This window comes from Asterias amurensis, chromosome 20 (assembly GCF_032118995.1).
Source record: "Asterias amurensis chromosome 20, ASM3211899v1".
NCBI lineage: Eukaryota > Metazoa > Echinodermata > Asteroidea > Forcipulatida > Asteriidae > Asterias > Asterias amurensis.
In genome coordinates this window covers 3293050-3319414 of record NC_092667.1, presented here as the reverse complement: position 1 = coordinate 3319414, position 26365 = coordinate 3293050, and the positions used below count along the sequence as shown (strand labels likewise).

General features: G+C 39.3%; 2 protein-coding genes across 12 annotated transcripts in view; both read left to right on the top strand.

Moving 5' to 3' along the window:
- LOC139952615 (protein 4.1-like) overlaps positions 1–11285 on the top strand; it is a 69957-nt gene extending 58672 nt beyond the window's left edge. For 3 of the 8 annotated variants that reach the window (XM_071951812.1, XM_071951810.1, XM_071951807.1), the window contains 7 exons: positions 247–408; positions 1133–1252; positions 3213–3278; positions 4834–5103; positions 6242–6322; positions 7094–7239; positions 7834–11285. In XM_071951812.1, coding sequence (XP_071807913.1) covers positions 247–408; positions 1133–1252; positions 3213–3278; positions 4834–5103; positions 6242–6322; positions 7094–7204 — 810 coding nt within the window. In that variant the 3' untranslated portion in view covers positions 7205–7239; positions 7834–11285. The remainder of the gene's footprint in view (positions 1–246; positions 409–1132; positions 1253–3212; positions 3279–4833; positions 5104–6241; positions 6323–7093; positions 7240–7833) is intronic. The other 5 variants (XM_071951811.1, XM_071951809.1, XM_071951808.1 and 2 more) reach the window with 4 other exon arrangements.
- Positions 11286–12333: 1048 nt separating this feature from the next.
- Positions 12334–24106, top strand: LOC139952348 (protein phosphatase 1G-like). Of its 4 annotated transcripts, none has more exons than XM_071951460.1 (9): positions 12334–12643; positions 13910–13979; positions 14838–15002; positions 16356–16787; positions 17194–17354; positions 19226–19463; positions 19994–20123; positions 20567–20669; positions 21318–24106. In XM_071951460.1, the coding sequence occupies exons 1-9, from the start codon at positions 12533–12535 to the stop codon at positions 21504–21506; spliced, it is 1599 nt and encodes a 532-aa protein (XP_071807561.1). In that variant the 5' UTR covers positions 12334–12532; the 3' UTR covers positions 21507–24106. The 4 variants fall into 4 exon arrangements, with proteins under 4 accessions (XP_071807561.1, XP_071807560.1, XP_071807559.1 ...); XM_071951459.1 differs by having other exon boundaries at positions 14838–15026; positions 17197–17354; XM_071951458.1 differs by having other exon boundaries at positions 14838–15026; positions 19229–19463.
- Positions 24107–26365: the final 2259 nt, after the last annotated feature.

The window sequence follows — 26365 nt, the reverse complement described above, 5'->3', positions numbered from 1 at the left end:
GCGTCATTGACTGCCTTATTCGATGATAAACAATGGAAAAGTGCATGCGTGTACTCGCTGCGCACAACTCTTAGCCAATGATAGCCTTGAACGCGTGCACGTTTCATCAAAGATGGTGATCAATGGCGTCATGAAATGAGTATTTTGCACAGTATTTTATCACAGGGTTTTTGGGGGTTTTGCTGTTCGAATTTTACTTTCAGTTTTGCATGTAATTAATCGATAATGATTATGATTGGTTAACAGAGATCTGCTGATGATGTAGCAGCCAATAAGCAAGAAGGAGACCCGCAGTACGGCGGCCCTGACGACGATGGTTATGATATGACACCTGGGTCCACTAGGTTCCAGACCACGACCACTACCACTACCACCAAGACTATCTACAAGGTGGAGAGGACTGGTGAGGTAAGAAGTCTTAACTAAGGCAGGATTCCGCTAAGCAGAAAATGGTGCTTAGCAAAAAATAGCAGGGAACCAGGCACAGGCAATATACATTACATAGTACTTTGGCTGGTAACCTATTTCTACTAAGCTTATTCTAAGCACTGTTTTGTGCTGAAAGTTTTGCCCCAGAATTATTGTGGACTAGGGTCTCAAAGAGACTCTTACTCATTATAGTGTCCAACTTTTCTGCTTACCGCAGACTTCTAACAATGTGGAGATTTAGCATTATGGTTACAGAATGTGCAATGTCCGAGTGTTTACAGAGCCTGTACATAATTAAAAAGATTGGTCCGTTGGCTTCCCAGCGTTGTGTAATCGGGTCCCAATTTTATGGCTCTGCTTACCTTAAAGGCAGTGGACACTATTGGTAATTACTCAAAACAAGTATGTATCAGCATAAAACCTTACTTGGTGATGGGTAATGGGGAGAGGTTGATGGTATAAAACATTGTGAGAAACAGCTCCCTCTGAAATGACATAGTTTTCAAGAAAGAAGTAATTTTACACAGCTAGGCCAGAAATTTGGCGCTTGCACAGTAAGCAGAGAATGGTGATCGTAAGCGCAAATTTGGCGGTAAGCAGCGCCATAAATTGGGTCCTGCTTACACCAGTAAGTACCCCAATGCATCATTGTAATGTAGTATTAAGTAGGATACTTGATAACAAACCCTCTTAACTCTAACAGCCTGGCGTCTTGTTGGAGGGTGAACCCATTTTATTAGAGCCAACGATGGAGGAGGCACCCAGCATCCAGTCCAACGCAGCCGACACCTTCGTTAACGTTAGCCCCGAGTCCTACCCAGAGGTATTTGTCCAAACAGCGGTTTTCTGAGCTCACCACGTCTAACACTTGCATTTTTCCCCCTCTTCTTCTACCTCTTCTTCACCTTCATTAACAGCACACCTTCACAGCTCTCGTTTAATTTTTTCTACTCGAGAGCTTCAAGCACTTGTGGTTCATGGGTGACACCTCTTCGAGATTTCATTTATATAATAACAATTAAACCGTCTTAAACTTCTTTTATCATAACATTACTCCTGAAGGTCGTTTAGTGGGATCATTTTTGGGGAAATGATGTTGGTGGTAGACCTTGGGCCTTTTTCAAGCCTTGGCTGGGGCTACGGCTCCAGGGGTCGATTTCACAAAGAGTTAGGACTAGTCCTAACTTAGGACTAGTCCTAGGAGATACAAAAAAACGTATGCCTAGTCTTAAGATGAGTAACCTGTTCTAACTCAAGATAAGACTAGTCTTAACTCTTTGTGAAATCCACCCCAGGCTCCGCCTGCTGATGTACCACCGCTTTCAAAATATGCGCTCTTCATCGGAATAGGGCAGACATTTTTTGATTTGTATTTGGATGTACATTTAGAATGAAAAGAAAAGCTTGGTAAAAAAAATGAAAAATAAAGAATCGGAAATGACTTAATAACAAGATCCGGATGGAAAGATCACTCACTATTTTGTTGAGGTTTTGATGAAAGAAGTTTAACCTTTTCATTTTGTAGTCTAGATAATAATCTCACTTTCTTCATTGGAGTGCATATTGGTTATATTTTTAATCCTGCAATCATGAATATGAATCATTTATCGTTCAGGCCTTCTTGTTTTTTGAAATACTATTTTTCTGCGGTAGAGTTTAGCGAGATACATGTAAGTGTGATTTGGAATGCCTTTTCGTTTTTGGATTTAACCCTTTACTCAAAATCAACCGATTATTCTAATATAGCTCATTTTGGTAGGTTCATTCTGGTCTCTGAAACTGTTGAAACATATTCCAACACTAAAATGATGAGGTACATTTTCACATTTGTAACCATCTTTGTTCTTTTCAGAACCAACACTTCTCAAAAGAGATACACACGTGGTGTACCCGCAAACCTCTCTTAGTTATACTTCCAACATGCAAAGTTTCAAATCCGACTTATTTTCACATTTGTCAATCAAATAAAAGGAAAGCATTCATGAACAATTTGACACGATTCTTATGGATTATATAATGTATTCACACTTTCAAACTATCTATTAACTTTCATCCATTAAACCATTGCCTTTTAATAGTAAAATTTCCACTGCAAATCAACAGCTCTCATAAACTAACCTGCTAACCTTCCTCTGGGGCCAACTTCATAGGAACATTATACTTGCGATAGCCAATAATTTCTGCTAAGCGTACACCTGAGTATAGCAAGGCTAGTATAGCTAGTACGCCTGTATTGTTGTTTGTTTGCAGCTAGCACAGAAATTGTTGGTATTTAACTTGTAAACCTGAAAAGGGACAAGGTGAAACTAGGCTCTGCTTATCAGGTTGTGTTAATAATAATTGCTCCATCATTCATACTGATTCATTCTTAATTCAGACTCATTCCATTTTTTCTAAATCATCATCATCGCATCTTATCATTTGTTATCTTACTGTGACTTAAGGTATAACAATAGGTTATTTAATAATAAAGAAAACAATTATAATTGGTTAAATTTGCCATGTAGTATTAGAAACTACATAACTGAAATAAGGTACTCTCTGTAAATGTTATTGTAGCCCTTGTTTCTTAGGTAATCGCTCCATACGTTTAGTTGAGATCTTTGCTTTTGTCACTCAAGTATCGGTGTTTGAACTGTTAGTTCATAAGGTCTACCTAACAATCAAACTTTGACTGCAGTGATTTCGCTTCTACAGGCTTGAATGAAGCCTACATCCAATGGGAAAATCTCCACTGTATGGTATTACAAACCTGAACTCATCCCATTCCGTTCCTCTTGTAGCCTCCGCCCCAGCCGCCAGCCCTTCAAGGAGACGTTGCCGTCATGAAGCGTCTTGATGACGCTGAGGTGGGCTAGAGTTGGCATGTCACATCCACAGTTGGATGTCAGACTTGCCGTGTTTTTGCACCTTTTTTGTGTTTTGATCCAATGACTTAAATTATTAACCTGTGTATAACATCAAAATGCACACAAACCTATTACCCACACCGATAAGATTGTTGAAATCACGAATGACGTCATGGTGAAGTTTCGCTACATTCGGAATGTCTTGTGTAATACTAGCAGCACTAACTTAAGTTACAAATATGAAAGTTGCTGTGGATTGACGAGAAAAGAACTTAACTTTACAAGATTTTGTTGTGTTGCACCTTGTTATATTGTAGATGGATCCATTAAGCTCTCCATGAAAGCAACCGAGTTTGGACAGGATGAACACTGTCTCTGCCACACCACACCACACCACACCACACCACACCACACCACACAACACCACACATAAATAATAACACCTTTTTTCATTTTGTTTTTAAGATTTAATTATAGTCAAACTTGAAGAGTTTTGGGGTTGTATGTATTAACTGTTAGGATTTTTAACAATGATTAACAACTTCATCAAAGTAAATTTCAGTTTTCTTAAGGTACATTTAGGATTTAAATTTTTTTTACATTAATTGTGGTAAAGCAAAAAATATAAATTAACCACTGGTATCTGACGCCACATGGGGCTTGCACTTTTGGGATTTTTATCACATAATATAAAGATATGACGCCTGACATGACTGGCTGTGTACACTTCACCTAGAAAGCTCACTACACACAAGTAAACTGACTCCCAAATGGCACAGCAAGTACGACTGATGATGACGTCTGGGCCCAGTTTCATAAAGCCGTTAAGCAAAAAACTTCTTTGCTAAGCAAACTGTGTAGTATTTTGGCTGGTAAGGTGAAGCAAGATTTTTTGTTTGTCATTGCAAGTTTTTGTGCTTACAGGCTTTATGGAATTGGACTCAATTTAATTGGGTTGATATATTGAACAACAAGCTATATAATTAATATAAAATATTAATATTTAAAACTGCTGCCACAGATTTTATCCTCTACTTGAATCAAATTGTGGTCCCAGCTACAGTAGTATCTTAAACGATTTCACTAACTAAATTTTACTGTAACTTTTTACCGCCACTTTTATACTAATAATTATACTAAATTCTTTCAGCATTTTGTACTAACATAATGATCATGAGCTTTGATTTGTTGTTAATCTTTCTGGTAAGCATTATTTTGTTGTGCTCAGCTATTTGAAGTGCGTATATAAGCAGCTCTGAAATTGGATCACAAGACCAAAGACGAAGACAGTTAGTGATTAGGACCGCCTTATAGTCTGAGGCCCCAAAGTGTTGGTGTATTGTTGAGCCCAATGACAGATTGGTTGTGGTGTTCTTGTGTTTCTTGATCATCATTCAACATTTCACTCATCAAGCAAAGGAAGTTTTCCAAGTACGTCTAGCTTCAAGCCAATGTAGAGGACCAGCGCCTTGTGGTCATGCAGCATGGTCTGGCTTGCATCGATACCAAGCACCGTAATTTCTAAATCAAGACGTTCATTTTATTTCCCCACTAGCCTCAAGATGATGACGAGATGGTCGCGGCCACAGCCTCCGAAGGTGACGAGCCGTACGTCAAAACGGCCACCATCGTCCAGCAAGGGGGCCCCGATGAGGAGAACTCCCAACTGACCCACGACGTGCCCTTCGTCCAAACCGAAAACACGACCATCTCATTTGAGCGCGACCAGCCAGATAACAGTCTGGATGATTCGGGCATGTTGGTGAGCGCACAGACCCTTACTAGCGAAGGCCATACCACCACCACCACCACACATATTACAAGGGTACGTACTGACAAGCGTTCAGATAGAAAAAACTTTCCTAAGGTCTTGGATCTTGGCACACCTTGACATTTAAACTGTTGATGAAGTCCGCCCCCTTCCCCTTCTTCCAGAGTCGTGGATTTAGCATCTTGTGTTTGCTGTGGTAGTTCTTTATTGTGTGAAAAACAGTTTTTGGTGTGCCCAGTATGTCTTGTGAAGGTGTGCCGATCCAAGAGTTCAGGGAGGGGAGATTGGTCGGGAATATTTTCTGAAGGAAACGAGTCAGTGTCCTCAACTCTAATCATACCCGTTCCCGCCTCCCTCCACCCTCCACCCTCCACCTTCCACCACCCTCCTCCACCGTCATAGAAACATTGTAAGCAACATTCATTCAGCAAACAAAACAATAATGTATACTCCGTTGTACAATGGAATATTTATCTACATCAGTTGAGTACTGAATCTCAAATGATTTGTTGCAGATCACGATTTAATACTACATTTTCAGAGGTTCATCGACATTCTCATGTTTTATTGATTAAGTTGCAGTGAATAGCAGAAATTAAGTCTTCGCCATTCAATCCGCATTGCATCAAAGCATATTTTGTTTCTCATTTCATTACTTTCAGACAGATAAGTCGCTTTTGTTTGCCCATTCATTTTGGCGTTTACACTCAGAATGACAATTCAATGTGTAATGTAATTTTGAAAAAGAAAGACATTGCAATGATTTCCTTTAAGTTAAATAACATGCTTATCTTACTAGTGTTTTGTTTTTATCTAGCATATCAGCGTAGTTAATAATAATATTAATTATAATAATAATAAGTACTTTGATGGTGCACAATGTGGAGGCATCAGTGCGTTGTTCAAAGCAAAATAAGTGAAACTTACAAAATTTGTAAAAATCATAGGCAATTCAAGCCCGGTTTATACTTCCTGCGAATGCGATACGCATTTTGACGTCACCAATTTTCAACGAATATTTCGCGTCAGTTGACTTGTGCTCGACTCCTGCGAAACACTCGCTGCGAAAACAGCCATGTGATGTTAAAAACTCGCTTGGCATTCGCAGGAAGCATGAATCAGGCTTTCTGCTGTACATTTTATTTTGATTTGGATATTTTCACGGTTGTATTTTTGGTATCGATTTGGCTAGACGGTGAAAGGTGACGTGACAGAAACACGCGTTGAGAAGAAGATCATCATCCAAGGAGATGCAGATATCAACAAGGATGAGGTAAAGAAATCATCTCATACCTCAAGTTCATCCTCCATGAAGAGAAGGGGCTCCCCCTCTCATAGCTGACACTTCATCAATAATGAAGTAATGTGGGGTGTAGTGGCCGAGCGGATAAAAGCACCAAACTCGAGCTCTGGTGTTTCTGCTCAGCAGAGTGTGGGTTTGAGTCCCGGTCGTGATACTTGTGTCCCTGAGCAAGACACTTAACCATAAGCTTCTCTCCACCCAGGTGTAAATGGGTACCTGTGAGGGCAGAGATGGTTTATGTGAATGATTAGCGCGAAACGCGGTAACTCGCAGCACCGCCTGTATACTCCCCAGAGATGGTTTAAGGAATGATTTAAGGCCCAGTGACCAGGAAAAAAAATGTTGAAGCGCCATGAGCGTAACTGCGTGACGGACGTGAGCGCTATACAAGATTGATTGTCACGATTAGCAGAGCCATAAAAATGCTCCATCCAATTTTGGTAGCAAGTCCAATGCATATGTACAAAGCTGGGTACAAATTATTCAAGACTAATTGCGAGTGACTCGTACACATACTGGGATCGAGGATGTGTGCACCGTCCCTGCATTTACAGTGGGAACGATTCACAGAGCTGCGGGCAGCGAATAAGACCCCACAACAACTCCCGACTTGACTTCAAGACTAATGTCATCCTTATTTTTTGGATGTATACACATTCAAAAGCAAAAAGTTATGCTCTTTGTCCATAGTCTTTTCTATGAGCCCAGTCTAATTGTATTTTTGTTTTTTTATGTGATCAGCTTTTGGCCGAGGCCATTGCAGAGGAGAAGAGATGCAACCCTGACTTCACCATCACGAAAGTAGTCATCCACAAAGAAGGGGAAGAGACAAATGGTGATGTGGTGGAATAGTCGTCCTCGGCAAGATAAATATATAAACAATTGAGGTATGTTGGGCGTGAAGGATACAGAGACACTTGGATCAAGTTTGAGTGCGCACCATGGTTAGCTATAAGGTTGACTATTTGGACTCAAACCAAGGCTGGCCGACCATTGGACTAGTGTGGGCGACCATTTGGAACCAGCCTCGGAACCATGGTTTCTGCCAAATAGTCTGGTTCCTTTTTTGTGCATCAATTCCTGCTGTTGATGATAGGGAACATGATCAATATGTTGGATGTTAATTTTTTGGGGGGGGGGGAATTGATGGCTTCCGCTCTTGCTTTAACCAGATTTCATTCCTCATAGTCATATCATTGCTGCTGCAACCAATTCCACAACCATAGACATAGCCACTGCATTCAGACACAACATTACTTTTCATAATGATAAGTTTTCTAAAGTCCATTTTTCAGACCAGTATGCTTTGTTTTTGAAAGGGCAAGGGCACCAAGGCATTTTCTCCTTGGTGAAGGTCACCCTAGGAAGAAATTGAAAACTTCTTCAAGGGCACCAAGGCAATGATAAGGGGGCATGAAGGCAATCACCTTCATTGCCTCCATGAAGTATCAGGCCTGATTTTTATTTCTTTTTCTCCCCAGTGCTGATCTGTTAACAGGGCAGGAGGAGACCTCTGGCTTCCCACGACCCCGTCACGTCAAGGCCAACATCCCAAACACCCTTGGCCAACGGAGGCTCCTGTACAGCTCAAACAAGATTTTTACGATAAAAAAAAAATGCATCATGTCTTAATTAACACTGTAGAAAAATTGTATACACTTCTATTATCAGCTTAACCATGTGCTGTAGTATTGTTATAAGAGGCATTCGCCAATTTTTAGATATATCTGTTAAAAAAAAAATTAATGAACATTTTGCTTTTTAATTTTGATGAGCTGGGGTCTGCTGATTTTTTAATGTGGAACTTTCTTGAGTGTAAAATTTTTGAGGCGGAGGCATTTGGTTTTCTTCATGGGAATTGTTTTTCATTCACTGTTTGGAGGAGTTTACCTGAAGCTGTAGTAGTGATTGATATAAGAAAGAACCAATGGTTTCCCCCCTGCTTGTTTTTCGTTACCAAAGAATCCATGAGTTAGCGGCAATTAGCTTTTAGCCTTAGCAATCAAACTTTATAAGAAATGCCTGCAGCCTAGAACCTTTTATGTGGAACAAAAATATGTAAGTGAAAATTGACCGTACTACATTTTAAAGATATTGATATAAATGTTTCACGAATACACTTTCTACAGAGGCAAATTTTTCCACTTGGTTTTTCGATGCCGGGTATTCAAAAGCTGTCTATACATTGCTTTGTCATTATATGAAGATGGGTTCTGTTTATGACCCTGTGTAACATTTTTTGATTCAATTTAAACGAATAAAAGAAATCTTTGTGTGTTGGAAAGTTTACTAGTAGCTTTAGCTAAACCCCTGGCGCTGAAAAGTGGTTCAGATGGTAGTGCGGAATAAAAAACGAGAGGAAAAAAAAAAAAAAAAAAAAAGCTTCGAAAAATTTAATGAAGAAAACATCTCCTTTGTGAATGAGGTGATTATGTAGAAATATGCTGAATATGTGCAGTATATGCCCCCATGAGGGGTGTACGTAGTTTAACTACAGCAGATATTTAAAAAAATAACGGATCTGGCTTTTTATTTTAGTAGAAAGGTTGTAGTGAGTAATCATGATTGACGGGGATAGGTTGGAATTTATTCATGGCTCGGCTGTGTTTTTGTTTGTTTTTATTTTCTTTATTTTTGGGTGGGGGAGGGGGGACGCAAACAAAACTCTTTCTATGAAAAGTGTAGCATGTTCGTTATGCCATGTAGTAAATGTTGTGTTGTGAAGTTATATGTGAACAGTACTCTTAAATCAAGGGAAAATGGACTGTATGTACCATTGTATGGGGGGAGGTTGGGTTGTATAGGGTGATGTGTAAGACTCGGAAGGTACTGTCGCGTTATGCACTAGTCACGGCCATGAAAAAGTCGTTTTTTTGTTTTTTTTTCAGCTGCCTTCTGTTCTCACAAATTGGATTTGATTTTTATATTTGCCGCTTTGATTATTAAGAAAAACCAGCCATTGATTTTTTTGTTAAATTAAATATCGGTAGGAGTGAATAAGTTTCACTTATTATTGGCTTTACATACTTTGATATTAATATAACTTGCAAGGAATTCAGAAATTAAGTCATCTTTTACCGTCTTTAAAAACTAGAATCAGTGTATAGTGTTTAGTATTCTCGTTTGTTTTTTGCAAAATCAGTGCACTAAAAATCCTTTAATTTTTTCGGTTTTCAGGTTTAAAATTTTTCACAAGAATCACCAACAAAGTGTTAAGAACTTTTCCGGTCTTTGTACCTTTTAGATTCAGTAGGTTTTTTTCGGTTTATAAACTAATTTTTTATCGCACTTTTATGTTTAAGTAGTTGCATTTTGTCATTTGGATATACAAGATAATTGCTTTGTAAACACGCATTGTTCACTTCCGGATTGATCGGCCTCTTGAATTTGTCGCTCAGTCTTAAGGCTGTTGATTATGTTTATAAAGCTTGAATATGTCAGCCAGTACCTCGACGTTGAACGAACTTAAAAATATGACTCACAATAGGGTTGAGAATTCAAAACTTCAACTGCTATAGACCTTCATCACGGTGTGGTCAGTTTGATTTTACTCCATTCCTACTAAGTGTAAGCAAACTGAGGCTGGACGAAATAATAGTCTGGTCCCATGCGCAATGAATGTTAGCATTCATTACTGTTATTGGAAACAGGGAACATGACCAAGATGTGACAGCGTGATAAAGGTCTGTTAACGATAACGCAGCTCATTGTGCTTCAAAGATCTTCCAGCGATAAAACATGAATGTCTTTTTTGAGGACTTGGTCTACAAATAAGGTGTGCTAAGGTACTGGAGCACACTCTTGGGCCCTTTTCTAAACGTCGGCTTTGGATTCAGTTCCGGCTAGCTTGGCCCCACCGGTTGTTTTGACAATTTGCGTGTGCTTTGCGTATACGCGTTCGGGGCTTCAGACAAGAGAACGGAGCCTCAAGCCGAATCCAAGGCTGAAGCCATGGTTTCGATAAGGGCCATAGACTCCATTAGCCTTTTTGAAAAATGGTGGTCACTATGGGATTGCACTGTTTGGTTTTGGTGGATTTGATCAGATTTACCCAAACCTAATAGTGTTATAGTATTGTGTCCGCCATACCTTAAAATGACACATTCGTGTCTATGGAATTGTGAATTGAAAATCATACTGTAGTATTTGATCATGTTTTAAAGTCCACATTTCTGAGGTTTGGACAGCAAAGTGTGTACGCCTCAAAGCATTATAACGTTGAATGTCATACTTTCTTAGTCCGAAATGGATTTTTCAAGAAGTATCGCAGCAATGTTTGTGTAAAGACAAAGATTTGTGAGGGAAGTGCTTTTATTTTAAAAAAGCCAATTGGCCGTTGGAGTCTGATGACTTAAAATATTGACCAATGATAAGGTGATGATGATTGATATGAAATTATGCAGTCTGATGAAAAATGGATTTTCTGGACAAAATGTTATTGACTTATTTTTTAAATAAACAAGAGTGATAATGCCACATGTCGGCTGCACATAAATCATAAATAATTAACCTCTACAGGGCGCTGTTTACAGACAAAAGTTTGCATAAATTTACATGAACTGTGCATTTGATTTTTCCCAAGATGGTTAAGGTCTCAAACATTGCCTTATAATTATTTTGTATAGGACAGAGACCATTTGAGCTTGACCTTATCCATCGTGGGGGAAAAATGTTTGTCTCACATCTGAAACAAGTTATTATTGTTTTAACATTAGGAACTTAACAGCGCCCTCTATTGGTTGTTAAATTATGATTTACTTGCGTTTGTACAGCATGCACTGATACGAGAAATCAGATCACCTGAAAAAAAGTCAATGTGATTATAAACTGTGTTGCTGTGTTCATAAACGTGAGTGGATTATTTTGTGATTGTTCAAATTTTGTGGAACATAAAAAAAGCCCAATAAAAAACTACCCTACTTGAATCTATAAAGTAAGTGTCATTTTGTGAAAATTAATTTTTTAAGTTTGCCTCTGCCCCTTTCTTCTCCCCTAATTTGGCTTTTAAACAAAAAGGCTAAGATTGAAGCTTTGTTTCCCCTGTTCATGGCATGGTGTCGTGGTTGGGCCAAGTGAACTGAACCTCTGGTGGTTCTGTTCAGCAGAGTGTGGGTTTGAGTCCCAGTCGTGACACTTGTGTCCCTGAGCAAGACACTTAACTATAATTGCTTCTCTCCACCCAGGGGTAAATGGGTACCTGTGAGGGCAGAGGTTGTTCTTGTGATTGATTTAGCGTAGTAGCGCTTATTTGTTGCACAGGCTGTATACCCCCATGGAGCTGAGATGGTTTAAGGAATGAATTAAATGGCCTAGTGACATGGGTAATTATGTTGGAGCGCTGTGTTACAATACACTTTGTGTGAACGCTGCATTATTCACATGAAATGAAAGAACTTCGTTTTCAAATTTTTAGAGCTATTTCTCACTCCCGAGATCGTCTTACACCAAGTGCATTCTGAGAAAAAAAAAGCTTCATTTAATTTAAAAGATTAAGCTGTTTCAAATTGTGAAAAGTTTGTTTGTAGGTGTTGAAGTCCTTATTAATATGTCTCACTCGGTACGTCGTGCTGTTGCACCCCTTAATCCCTACCCTATCCCTTCAGACACTCCCCCAATCTAACTCCCCCTAAACTCTAGACTTGATTCAAGTCCCATTCTCGTGTGAGAGGTCCCTAAGCTATTACCTCAACTTACTATGAACCAACGCCGTAGCATACAGTACAGGCAGTGCGCGCTCGCCGTCAAAATGTGGTCCCGCATGCGGAACAGGTTTTGGAATGCAGAACATCACAAAACAGTAGTTTTCTTGGGATGGCACGGGATTGGGACTTGAGTCAAGTCTACCTAAACTCCGCCACTAATGACCTAAAACCACATTGATGACGTTTTATGCTGGAGGGGTCACGTGTTCGTCGCCTCAAAATAACCATGCCTGGTATCCGGCTCCCTGAAACGGCGATTCAGCCAGTAAATCAGTTTACCAGTTGACTGCATTCCTCCTTGCACGTCTCGTGTGCATTGCCTCGTGTACAAAATAATAATGCATGGCGCGTATCCAAAAATTGCACCGAGTGTTGTTCCCCCACGTGAAAGAAACTGGACAAAAATAAGTTTGTGAACTTTTGTAATTGACATGAAAAAGTGGTTGGAATTGTGCTTTGTTTGAACAACCCGGACACGATGGGAGCTTATCTTTCAGAGCCGAATGTAGAATGTGTTTCTGACGATGGAGGTATAGAAAAATTCAGATATGGTTCGTCAGCCATGCAGGGATGGCGACTTGGCATGGAGGTAAGGAATGTGTGTAAATTTGGTTGAGTGACTTGATCAGTTGATCGAGTTTTTTGGCCAGAATAAATTATTTTAATCAACATGACATGTTAATAATTAGCCTAGTTTTTATTTATTTGTTTGGTGATGACAATGATTGGAGTCTAAAGTCACCTTTGTAATGTTAATGATGATTTGAAAATGATTGTTTGATATGTGAGAAAAATTGATTGCTTGATTCGGTAGGTTTTAAGATTGACATCGAGCGTCATAACACATTATTCGACAACATGGTGAACCATTCAAACATGGCATGAAGCTGAATATTGACAAAAAGTGTAGTCTTGTTAACTAATGCTTTTTCAACATTTGGTCATCCAGGAAACATATTGTCTAATTTGTTGTGGAATCATGTGGCCATTAATTTCTACCTGTTTGTGTTATGCCTGGTTCAAACTTCATGCGAATGCGATGTTTTGACGTCGCAAATTTGCAAGGAATAGTTTTCAAAAGTTCAACTCCTGCGAAATACTCATGGCGATTAATTATTAAATCAACCATTGAAATCTTCACACCATCGCTTTTTTCACTGCTGTTCATGACACAACCAGTCAAGTTACTTAATGTCATCTGATTTCTTGAACAAAATTAGCTTAAATAATTTGCAATAATTTGCAACTGCCTTATTTTCGCCACAATCTCAGAGTGATTTCCCCCCCCCCCCTTGATGAATCATTTATTGTCCAAGGCCACTCAGGGAAGATTATAAAATTCCATGTCAAAAAGCATCTGAGACAAAATACCAACAGCTGGAACCCCCTACCTAACTCAGTTGTTACTCTTCGTCTGTAAACCAATTCCTGGCCTGATACTTCACGGAGGCAACAAAGGTGATTGCCTCCATGCCCCCTGGTCATTGCCTTGGTGCCCTTGAAATGCTCCAGTAGAAATTAGTTTCCGTATGGCGCCACCACTTTTTCATTCGATATGAAATAATATAGTATCTAATTTACCTCAACGAGATATCCCTTTTTGTATAAATTAGTGGAAAAGTGGTGGCGCCATACAGAAAGTTTTCCTTGAAATTTCCTCATAGGATGCCCTTTAACAATGAGAAAATGCCTTGGTGCCCTTGCCCTTTCAAAGACGAAGCACACAGGCCTGCATTTCAAATCTAGACTTGAGAAATACTGGTCCGACCATCCATTGAATATTTTTATCTACTTACTATAAAATTTGGTCCTGTCTTTAGGCATGTTTTAATTCTCAGTTAATGTTTCTTTGTAGGATGGCCATAACTGTATTCCAGAAGTTGATAACGACACAGCTATGTTTGCAGTCTATGACGGTCATGGAGGTAAACAAAAGTTAATAACTAACCGTGTTACAGCCCAACGTGTTGAATCACCCCAAGTATCGTCAGGCAAATCCCAACTATAGTTGGGCTGCCCCTTTACACTATAACTGAGACGATTCTAACTACAGTTGGGCTGATTCTACAGTTGGGACAGAACATTCCATTCAATGGTAACTCAAAAGTAGTGACTGTCTTTTGGGGCACTCTGTTTTTAATTTGGCTAGTCTTGTTTCTACTCTGATATACAACAAAGCATTGAAAGCGATTTTTTCTTCATGTCATCAGGATGTGGGTTCAAGTCTCGGTCATGACACTTGTTTCCTTGAGCAAGACTATAATTGCTTCTCATCACCCGGGGTAAATGGTTACATGTGAGGGCAGAGATGGTTGTTGTGATTGATTTAGCTTGGTGCGCTACTTATAAACCATTACAGGCTGTATATACCCAAGGGTGCTGAGATGGTTTAAGGAATGAAATATGGCCCAGTGGCTCGGGAGTCGTAATTAGGTAATTATGTTGGAACGCCATGAGCGTCACTGAGTAATGATTTGAGGGATTTGTAAGAAGCCACTAATGATTTGTTTTCCTAAAACTGAGAATTAGGCTTACGTTAAATTTCCATTAAGTTTGGACATGACTCATGGGTAGCTTCTGAGACAGGAAAGTCAAAACTTTTATATATTTTTGTTTGTTTTTGTTTGCCCATACACCGATGTGTGTTAGCACTGCATTCTCAGTATTTTCCCGAGTTCTGTGAAAAAATCACAGGCATATTGCTCGGGTGGAATTCGAACCCACAAGCAGTGTCTTACCATCTACCAACACTTTTTAATCTCAATTGGTACCATTAACTGCAGGTGCAGAAGTAGCGCTGTACTGTTCCAAACACCTCCCTGACTACATCAAAGATGAACCAGCATACAAGGAAGGTAATATGGAGAAAGCCATGCAAGATGCTTTCATGAGAATAGATGCTGTTCTAAGGGAACCATCGGCTATCGAGGAATTGAAACATCTGGCTGGTATGGAGCATAGTGCAGATGAAGGCATGTAGGAACCAAAGATTATAGAGCGCCGCAAGGCGCAGATGCGGAACTCGGGCTGAAATGTGAAATTCCACTGGACGCCATTTCATCAAGTAACTCTTTTGATACAACAATAGATCAGTGCAGACAATGACCATTCCTATCAATGGGAAACAAAACATTCACTTGCTGAAAGGACGCCCATGCGTATTTCACGTTCAAACAATAGATAAAGCTTCAGTTCCTCATCTTGTGCCTTGCGGCGCTCTATAATTTTTGGTAGGGACCAACTTTATTCTGGGCTGTAGATGTAAGCAATTTTGATAAAACACGTCTTTGATTCTCCATCCTGTTTAGCTAAAACACTAACTTGTGGGGTTTACTTTAAAGGTACTGCAGCCGATCTCACAAAACTCTAGGGTTAATCCTATCTCGAGATAGGATGAGTGACGCGTCCTAACTTAGGATGGGTTCAATGCGTCCTACGTCTAAGGATACGGAACATTACTCTCCCCAAGTCCTAGGATTAATCCTTAGTTAGGAAGAGTTTGGTGAAATCGACGGCAGGACACGTTTGGTAACTGTCAAGACCATTATTTTCACTTGGTGTATCCCAACATATATGCATAAAATAACAAGTCTGTGAAAATTTAGACTACATTGGTCATCGAAGTTGCAAGAGAATAATGAAACAAGAAAAAAACGTGTTGCACAAATTTGTGTGCTTTCAGATGCCTAAAAAAGGCTTCATTTATTTGAGTTAGAATACCTCTTTTTCAACAACTACACTTCCAGAGGGAGACATTTCTCACGATGTTGTATACTATCGACAGCTCACCATTGCTCGTTACCAAGCATGTTTTTTGCTATAATTGTTTTGAGTAGTTACCAATAGTGTCCAGTGCCTAAACTTCTAGCTAAGCTTGGGCGATATCGATTTATTTTATTCACGATATATCGCCGACAATATATCGCGATATTCGATATAATCGCAATTAATTAAATTTGACATCGTCAGTCTTCAAACTCCCAGTGAAAGTTGTAGAAGAGACAGTCATAGCATAAGAGAGGTGTTCTAATGACCTATTCTTCTGGTTTTACTCCAAACCTATGGAGTGCAAGATGTCTCAGCTAGGAAATACATCGCGATATTGCGATACTTAGTCGATATCGCGATATATTGCAATACATCGCGATATATTTCAATATTTCGATATTTCGATGAAAACCAAATCGATCCGATATCGAAATCGTTTCCAAATTAGTATCGCGATATTCGATTATATCGTGGTATCGCCCAAGCTTACTTCTAGCAAAATTAACTCCTGATTTTCCATTACGATCAAACAGCGGACGTAGAAGAAGCATCAGCCTTACAAGAGGAAGCCAACCTCCCACTCGGTGAACTCCTAGCCCGTTACAGTTACAATCCTACCAAGACAAGAACACTCCGAAAAAAACTAGACAAAAACGAACTCCTCTCCCCAATGGTGCGGAAAAAGCCCCCGATATTTGGTGAGGAGAACACAGAAGGGGCCGATAAAGAAGCGAATGGAGAGGAGAGGAACGGATCGATACCACTCAGACTTGAGGAGGAGACTAAGGATGAGGAGGTCATTTCCGGGTCGGAGGACAAAGGTCAAGGTGATGGTGCTACTACGAAGGAAGGTGGTGTCAGTAAGGTGGAGACGGGGAATGGTGACAGTGCGGAGGAGTCGAAGGAAAACAGTAAATGTAATGGTGCTGGAGATGCAGGAAAGAAACCTACAAATGGCACAATAGGTTGGTATGCTGTAATTCATGTTGGGGATCAAATAATGGGGCAGGGGAATCCACAAGACTACAGGGCTTGTAGCTTAAAGGAACACGTTGCCTTGGATCTTTATAAAGCGTTTGTAACTGTTAAAATGCATATGGGTAGAAAGATGTTGTAAAAGTAATATACAATGAACCACACAATTATGCCTCGAAAGTGCACGGTTTTCCTCTTACCTCATCGACTAACACAGTTGGCCATTTATGGGAGTCAAATTTTTGACTCCCATAAATGGCCGACCATGTTAGTTCGCAAAGTAAAAAAAAAAACACGCAATTTCGAGGCAAATTTGTGTGGATTATTGTATTCTGCTTTTAAAACATCTTTCTTACCAAAGCTGTGTTTCTTGAAATTTCATCCCTGTTACATCAGAAGATTTGGTCAAAGAAGACCTCGATGATGAAGAAGAAGACGAGGAGGAGGATGAGGATGAAGAAAGTGAATCCGAAGAGGATGAGGAGGAAGAGGAGGAGGAAGGAGGAGATGATGATGCTGAAGATGATCAGCAAGATGTATTTGGCCAGAAAGAAGAGGTATGTACATAGTAAAAACAGAATAAGTACATAGCGAAACAATGGGGTATGTAGCGAAAATGGAAGATGTTTTTACAAAGTAGAGGTATCCAGCGAAAAAGAGGAGGTATGTAGCAGCGAAAAAATAAGTGGTTTGTGGCAATAAAAGAAGTATGTAGCAAAAAAGAAGAGGTATATAGCCAAAAAGAAGAGGTATGTAGCCAAAAAGAAGAGGTTTGTGTCGAAAAAAAGAAGAGGTATTTAGCAAAAAAGGAGAGGTATGTACCAAAAAAGAAGTGTTTTCTTTAAGAAGAGATATCTTGCGAAAAGAAGAGGATTGTAGCCAAAGAGAAGAGGTATTTAGTCAAAAAGAGAAGTAACTAGCGAAAAAAAAAAAGTACATCTCTTAAATGAAATAAAAGACCTATGTAGCTAAAACGAAGAGGTGAGTAGCAAAAAAGAAGAGGTACATAGCAAACTTAGATTTGTAGATGGATCGTGACAGTTTCCTGCAATTGAGGATGATTTGTTGACTCACAAAAGATGTCTGGGTGTTATCAATTTTTTCGTTAAAATGTAGTCGAACAGTTTGTGGGTTGAGTGTGTACTGTGCAGATACTTTAACCGATTTATCACCGATTGGTATTGTGGATGACATTAAATGGTCAGACAGTAGGAGGGTTGACTGTGTACTGCAGTGCATTCACCATATTACTACTGGCTTAGTTTATCTTTCAAAACCACAGTGGATGATATTGAGTGTTTGGACTGAAAAGTAAAGTTATTCGTTTTTAATGTTAATTCACTCTTGAAGTACATGTAGGTCGCTTAAACCCTAACTATTAGTCATTTATAGATGTAGGTTGCTGTATATCTATTTATCGCTTACAAAGAAAGATATTTTTAGGTGAGATTTATTCTTGACACCGTGTAAACCATTTCCTTCCTTGGTTATTTATAGTATTCCAAAATGGTCAACTTTGTTAAGTGGATAAGTTTGTAAAGCAACCTTTTTTTTACTTTACATCTTAAAGGAACACGTTGCCTTGGATCGGTCGAGTTGGTCTTTGAAAAGCGTTTGTAACCGTTTGTTATAAAATGCATATGGATAGAAAGATGTTGTAAAAGTAGAATACAATGATCCACACAAACATGCCTCGAAATTGCGTGGTTTTCCTTTTACCTCGTCGACTAATACGCCGGCCATTTGACTCCCATAAATGGCCGACCATGTTAGTTCGCACAGTAGAAGGAAAACCACGCAATTTCGAGGCAAACTTGTGTGGATGATTGTATTCTACTTTTAAAACATCTTTCCAACCATATGCATTTTATAAAAAACAGTTACAAACACTTTTGTTTTGACCAACTCGTCTGATCCAAGGCAACGTGTTCCTTTAAAGGGTTTTGATACCTTTTGTACATAAAGTTTTCGCCCATGACACGAATTCCCACTTACCGTGAATGAAGATGTATGTAATATAGTTTACCTGTAGAAGTTTCAGCTTCATTAATCGTCAAGTTTTTGAGAAAAAGAAGTAAAAATCACAGCAATGTTATTAGGAGAGTCACGTAAATCCGTTGTACATGTACATGCTTTAAACAATTTTTTTCTCACTGAGACAAAAATTATTTTTATGAAATTAGGCCCAGGGACCGATTTCACAATTGAAGTTGCTTAGTAAAGTGTGATGCCACAGTACAAATCACTATGGTTATATTGACAATTTGTCTTACGATGGATTTTAATGCTTTGTGGAATGTTGATATGTATTGGAACATTGCAAAGGGCACCACAGCCAAAGCACTGGGCACCAGGGCAATTGCTGTGGGTCCCATGTGTTATTGATACAAAGCCTGTACTAATTATACTTTTCCTTCTGTTTATTCAGCAGCCAGGAAGCGACAGCGGGTGCACGGCAGTCGTTGCATTAATACAAGGCAAACGCATCATCGTAGCCAATGCAGGGGACTCGCGGTGCGTCTTATCAAAAGCGGGTATAGCCGTCGATCTTTCTATTGACCACAAGCCGGAAGATGATATCGAGATTACGAGAATAGAGAAGGCTGGTGGGAAGGTCACACCGGACGGGAGGGTCAACGGGGGTCTCAACCTCTCCAGAGCCATTGGTAAAATTAATCTAATCAATTTCAGTCATGTCATGTTTCAACAACGTTTCAAAAGTTCAGACCCCGCGTTAATCACAGTTTTTTATAAAGCACGAAAGTATTGGGAGTAGACAGAGGCTTGGAATCCCATGGAGGACATGTCTTCAGGTGCCCTGGTGGCCTTGGTGCCTCTTCAAAAGAGTCCCATGGACTTGAAGATTTCCAGTGCCCTTTACAAAAAGGAAACCTCGCCCTCTCACAGGTGAAATTTCAGGCCTGATAAAATACAATATTATTGCACGGAGCAAACTTTCAAGAGTGCAAGATGCAACATTTTTCCCCAGAAATGTTGTAACAAGATGACATAGGACAATAACTTTGGTCTAGTATATCAGAATCAATTTTCAGTGGCTGCTTCATCAATTAATATGTACCTTTTAGGGTAGCACTGATTGTTATAAGCTCGCCTTAGACAGTTCTGTAATAGTTGGTTATACAGCAATCAATTTTACCGTTAATTTTGAAATTGTTACTGTTGTTATGTTACCCAGGTGACCACTGTTACAAATGCAACACAGATCTACCACCAGAGGAGCAGATGATTTCAGCATTTCCCGACATTCAAACGGCGGAGTTGACCAAAGAAAATGACATTATGGTTATTGCTTGCGATGGTATATGGTAGGTCATTTATGTACTGGTCCATTGTCAAACTTATTAACCCTACAGGCTAGGAACCAAGGGGCAAGGCCTTTTCTATTTAGGATAAGGCGCCTCCTTAAATTTAAGTCTTAAGTTATTTGTTTGCCATTTCCAGGGGCAACAAACTATAACAGGCCTGTGTGCTTCGTTTTTTAAAAGGGCAAGAGCACCAAGGCATTTCCTCCTTGGTAAAGAGCACCCTATTAGGGAATTGTAAATTTATACTGGAGCATTTCAAGGGCACCAAGGCAATGACCAGGGGGCATAGAGGCAATCACCTCCATTGCCTCCGTGAAGTGTCAGCCTGCCATAACTTCTGTAAAATTACAAGCAATATTTCTACTTGAGTTTTTATTTTGTTGGGTTACGATTTTTGCACAGATTGATATTAATTTTTTGGTTGATAACTCTTCAATATTCAGGAATGTCATGACGAGTCAGGAGGTGATAGATTTTGTCCGAGTCCGAATAGAAAATCAGACCAAAGATGACAAGTCGTGTAAACTCTCCGAAATATGTGAAGAGGTAAGACATCTGAACAAGTCATTATTTAATAAACCCAGCACTGCTCTTTAAAGTTTTTTCTTTGCATCTTTCCTCAACTTCCACCACGAGAACCCTGGTGTGAATCAGGCCGGGTACTATGTGGATTGGGTTTTCTGTCCCAACCTGACGGTTTTGTGGCGTGTCATGGCCTAGCGGTTAAGAGCACCGGACTATCTCTGGTGTTTCCGATTAGCAGAGTGTGGGTTCGAGTCCCTGTCATGTCACCTGTGTCCTTAAACAAGACATTTAACCATGATGCTTCGTCCTTCGTATGGGTCGTAAAACCGTTGGTTCCTTGTGTTGTGTAATGCATGTAAGAGAACCCAGTGCACTTACCCCAAAAAGAAAGGGTTTGCCCGGTGTTCCTGGTTTGATTGTCTGCATATTGCGCCACAGCACCTTGTAAACCATTACATGGTACTATGTGAAAGGAGTGGGTCTCATAGGTCCTCAAGTGACAGATATGAGTCCTATATATAAGAATCCACTATAATTATTATTGTTTTCCTTGAATATTCTTTTGTTTTTTTAAAGTTTGCTTTTGAGAGTCCTTGGCCTCACAACCAAAATAAATTAAATGAGATTAGTACGATCTGATCTTTTATGGTTTTTCCCTCTCTGTTTCAGTTGTTTCGTGTGTGTCTAGCGCCGGATACCAGCGGAGACGGCACCGGCTGTGATAACATGACCTGCGTTATCGTCCAGTTCAACCACAACTCGTCGGATCAGACCCTCACAGGGCGTGCCAAAAGAAAAGCCAGCGACACCGAGGCCAGCACCGGCGAAGACAACGACAGCAAAAGACCCAAAGTTTAACTCTCTGGACTTGTTCAGTATTCATTGAGTTCTTTTCCAAGACTTATTTTTCAAGTGGTTTTAATAATAGTTGAAAAAAAAAGAAACTAAAGTAGTGTTCCCATTGGACGCGGAAAGTTACCGTGACTGGCTTTGGTGTAATTCAGCCGTGTGTTCCCACCTGGAGTTATGTTACGTGACATTTTACAGTGTGGAGTTTTTGAGAGGCCCGGATAATTTACCATGGCTGCGCGAAAGTCTTCCGCGACCTCTTTCTGCCTGTTAGTTATACATCACTGTCGCGGTTAGTTGACAGGGAGGTTACGTGACATTTTACAGTGTGGAGTTTTTGAGAGGCCCGGATAATTTACCATGGCTGCGCGAAAGTCTTCCGCGACCTCTTTCTGCCTGTTAGTTATACATCACTGTCGCGGTTAGTTGACAGGGAGGTCAGTTTACCATGCGTACCCCCCTTTGGATTTAGTTTTTGTCATTCTACAGAAAAGTCGCGGTACTCTAACAAACAAAAAGATCCAATGGGAACACAGCTTTACTCTTGCAGATGACTGGATTCTTTCCAGCGAGGATATATCCGTACGCTCAGGGGATTTGTACATAGTGTGCTGCATTTGTGATTCAGAATGTTTTGGAATTTTTTTCCAAACTTTTTGGATGGGAATTTTTGTAAAGTGAAACATTCCATTGGCCTGATTCCTGCAAATCCAACTCATTATTTTGTTCTGTGATCGTTAAATTTGTGTCCCATGTCTTTTGTTGTTGTTGTTATATTGTTTTTTTCAGTTGATTGAGCTTGGGTTATTATAACACCTTATGAACTTATTGTTTATGTTTTTTGTTTTTTTTAAGTTGTACTCCTAACAGGTTCTATGTTGTAAAACTTCAACCGATTTTGGTTTAATCTGTAATGATTATTCATGGTGCGTTTTCCAAAAACAGCAAGGGTTACAATAATCCTACATCAACAACTTAACAGCTCGTCACCTTTGTTTCATTTAAAAAAAAACTGGACACCTTTGGTAATTGTCAAAGACCGGTCTTCTCACTTGGTTTGTCTCAACATATGCATAAAATAACAAACCTATGAAATTTGAGCTCAATTTGTCATCGAAGTTGCGAGATAATAATGAAAGAAGAAAACACCCTTGTCACACGTAGTTGTGTGCTTTCAGATGCTCGATTTTGAGACTTCTAAATCTGAGGTCTCGAAATCAAATTCGGGGAAAATTATTCTTTCTTGGAAACTTCTGATCGAGCTGTTTCTCACAATGTTTTTGGTCTAGAAAAAGCGTTTGTCAAATTTTTGACTCCCATAAATGGTCGACTGTGTTAGTTCGCAAAGTAAAAGCAAAACCACGCAATTTCAAGGCAAATTTGTGTGGATCATTGTATTCTACTTTTAAAACATCTTTCCAACCATATGCATTTTTTAACAAACGGTTACAAACGTTTTTTATAGACCACCTCGTCCGATCCAAGGCAACGTGTTCCTTTAACCATTTCTGTGATTGGATATGCAACAATGTGTATCTGTTTATGGTCCATTACTCATATCACAAGGGTCCAATTCCATAGAGCTGCTAAAGCAGAGAATTATTCTTAAAAACTTTGTGCTAAGCAAAAATAAACCTGAGACCAGTCACAGATTGTACATGTGACATGGTACTTCGGCTGGTAACCTTACTATAGTGAGCATAATTTTGATGTGCTTAGCTACGTTTTGTGCATGAGCAGCTCTATGAAACTGGGCCCAAACATAGATATAGAATATAATACCTAGATCGGCCGCGCGTACATACACGCCATAAGCCGTACACAAACATTCCTGGTTCTTCATGGACGGGCTAAAAAGTCATGTGCTGGTTTTAACGCGCTGGAGATGAACATGGGAGATTGGCCTTAAACCACTATGGACGCGCTAAAAGTCACATGTTGGTTTGCATGAACATTGGAGACGGGCTAATGGCTGCCCCAATGCCAGAACCTGCGTATGTATATATTCTATATCTATGGGCCCAAGCTTAAACAAAGACAAGATTTGAGCATGTGCATTCAGTCATCAACATTTAGGAACCCAAACTTCCCTATCCCCCCAAGAAAGATTTTAGGAAACAACAATGGATGCATTTTATGTGTACCCATTCATACACCGTCTTTCTTGTATTGAGTACACCCCCTTGTCAAAAACTCTTGTGGTTATATTATTGTTAAAATGTCTCTAAACGAAATAAAATATTCCATTGATATCTTGGAATATCTCTACTCCCTTCTAGAGAAAAAAATGTTTCCCTCCTACATATTAAGTTCTTCTGCGCCAGAAGGCTATAAAGAATGTATTTAAATGGACATGTTATAATGCACATATAGAAATACAGTAGAATGCAATTCATCGACCCACATATACAAATAGGGGACAATTATGTAGAGTTATTAAGCACGCAAATGTGGTAAGTACAAATCAATTTTGCTTAATACTACCAGCTAATGAGGTGGCTGCTGTGTTCGATTTGGTTCTCTGCTTTTTTTCGCTTAGAGGATGATTTTTTTTTAAGCAGTAATATAAGTTAAATTGGTGCCATGCAATTTGGCCCAAGTTTGGAGAACATCGTACCTGTGTATGATTTTTTTAGAAGCCCTTGAGAAATATTAATGATACTTAGTCTGGGGTATAGCAAGTCTTAACTGTAATATTTTAATCAAACAACAATAAGATGTCTCCCTCTAACACATTTTTTAGTTAACAATGCAACAATGTCGTCAAAACCTTGGTTTTGTTTTTCCTAACTAGACTTTTTGAGTAGTTGGTGACATTTTGACAATGACCAAAGCATATATAATCCATTTAGCAATCCCACTTCTGATACCAAAAGGGGGGGTTGTCCTAACTTAGGACTAGTGCTAGGACTCTTAAGGAGTTATTCAAAACTTGAGCCTAGTCCCAAGTTAGGACGATCACATCAAGAAATATTTTGACAGCCCTTATGTTAATATTCAGTGCATCAAATCCTTTCTCTATGTTCATTGCAAAGAAAGTTGTTGCGGTTGGATGTAAGGAAATATTGGAAATCACAGTTTGAAATATTAATAATGATTTAGGAACTAGTGTCATGATTTGTTGTATCAGGCATGCAACTTTTCAGCTGATCAGCTGATTTCCTCTTTCTTTTGTAAACAGTGCCATAGAAAACTGGGGAGAAAAACTCTACAGAAGTTAAGTTTGATCGGCCATTTCCTCTGGGGTTTGTTTTGCAATTAGAAAGTAGCATGTCTGTTGTACAGAGTGTTCTATTTTTGCAAGATGTTCAAATAGAAGATGGATTTGTGCTGAAGCCTGACAACTTCTTTAACTTACTTAATGTGCAATCCTTTTGCCATCCTCGGTAGCCTCTTGTTCTACTCGTAAAATGTTGATGATAATATCCATGCTACATAAACAGTTCTCGATTAAGAAAAAGGATAAGTGGAAGTGTTTTTACGAATGAAGTTTTGTTTCAAATGGTTATGTGGTATGGTATCAATTTTTGTTTATTTTGCTTTTGTCAAATGAAAAGATTTAGGGTGACTTTTGCAGACCCTTGGAGTTCAGATATAGGGTGGCCGTCTTGTGCCGACCAGTTGGAGTTTATTTTGAATACAGATCCGCGATGTTTTTCATGACTTGAATGAATTTTTCAATAAAATATGTTACAGTCTTTGAGAGATTGCTCCATCGGAAGGAATTTATTTACCTAATGAGTTTTCATTTTTGTCGACTGAGTCATATGTTATAATCGACCACTTACTCTCGTTTCATACCAGTACAAATGCTCTTTAGACCCCTTGCAATACGCGCAGTGTACTCACCTGGGTGTCATTTTGGGTGTCAAAATCGTATACAAAACATGCACAAAAGATGGTTGACACCCAAAATTATGCGCATTGTTCGGAGGCGCGTTCTGTATTGTGTAAGAAATCAAATGCTCCCCCTTGCTACAGGTACGATGAGGTCACGCTCACGTTTTTATGCACAGAGAACAGCTAATGTCCAATGATCTGCTTCCTTTTTCGGAGTGCGATGTCATAAGAATGTGTCTATGGAGAGATATTTTGTACTGAAGACCCCCCCCCCCATTAGATTCGTCTCACAGTAGTCTTGTAGTAGTGAAATCCACCCCTGTAAAGTATATTAATGCCTACAAACACCATGTGTACATGTAGGCCAGCCCTTGTGCTTAATGTACTATACCTATTTTTTTCCCAAGAACCAAATAATACCTGCAATTCATTATTACTCATGGAGAGGCCTCAGTTATATGGAAAAAATGTATTAGAGCCCATCCACCATCTTTCTTTTGATTCTCACTATAAACCGATTGAATTGTCAAAGGTTGCTTGTGCTTAATGTACTTTACCTATTTTTTTCCAAGAACCAAATAATACCTGCAATTCATTATTACTCATGGAGAGGCCTCAGTTATATGGAAAAAATGTATTAGAGCCCATCCACCATCTTTCTTTTGATTCTCACTATAAACCGATTGAATTGTCAAAGGTTGCTTGTGTTAAAAACCCACCCACCACATCCCAACCCCCTCTTTAAATATATTTTTTTGCTATTGTGAAATAGCATTTACAGTAATTATGACGAAATAGTCATTGCATGCAACAGGAGGGGGCGGGAACTAAAAACTGGTAGAGCGCCCTCTATTAGAACATCTATTTTAGATCAATGACATCATACTTTAAAGTCGAAACCTGTCACTTTTTATAAGATGTAGTAGAGCCTTTCTTTTTTCCTCTAATTCAGTATCCATCAGTTTTTTTACCAGAAACTGCATTTTAAATAGTTTTAGTGTTTGGATGGAAGTCTTTATAGCGAGATA

Bases quoted from the DNA above. Each gene is read 5' to 3' on its own strand.
- LOC139952348 (XM_071951456.1), top strand. From the start codon at position 12,533: ATGGGAGCTTATCTTTCAGAGCCGAATGTAGAATGTGTTTCTGACGAT. The intron at 12,644-13,909 runs GTAAGGAATGTG...GTTTCTTTGTAG, and splicing joins GATGGCGACTTGGCATGGAG to GATGGCCATAACTGTATTCC. The intron at 16,788-17,193 runs GTTGGTATGCTG...CTGTTACATCAG, and splicing joins ACCTACAAATGGCACAATAG to AAGATTTGGTCAAAGAAGAC.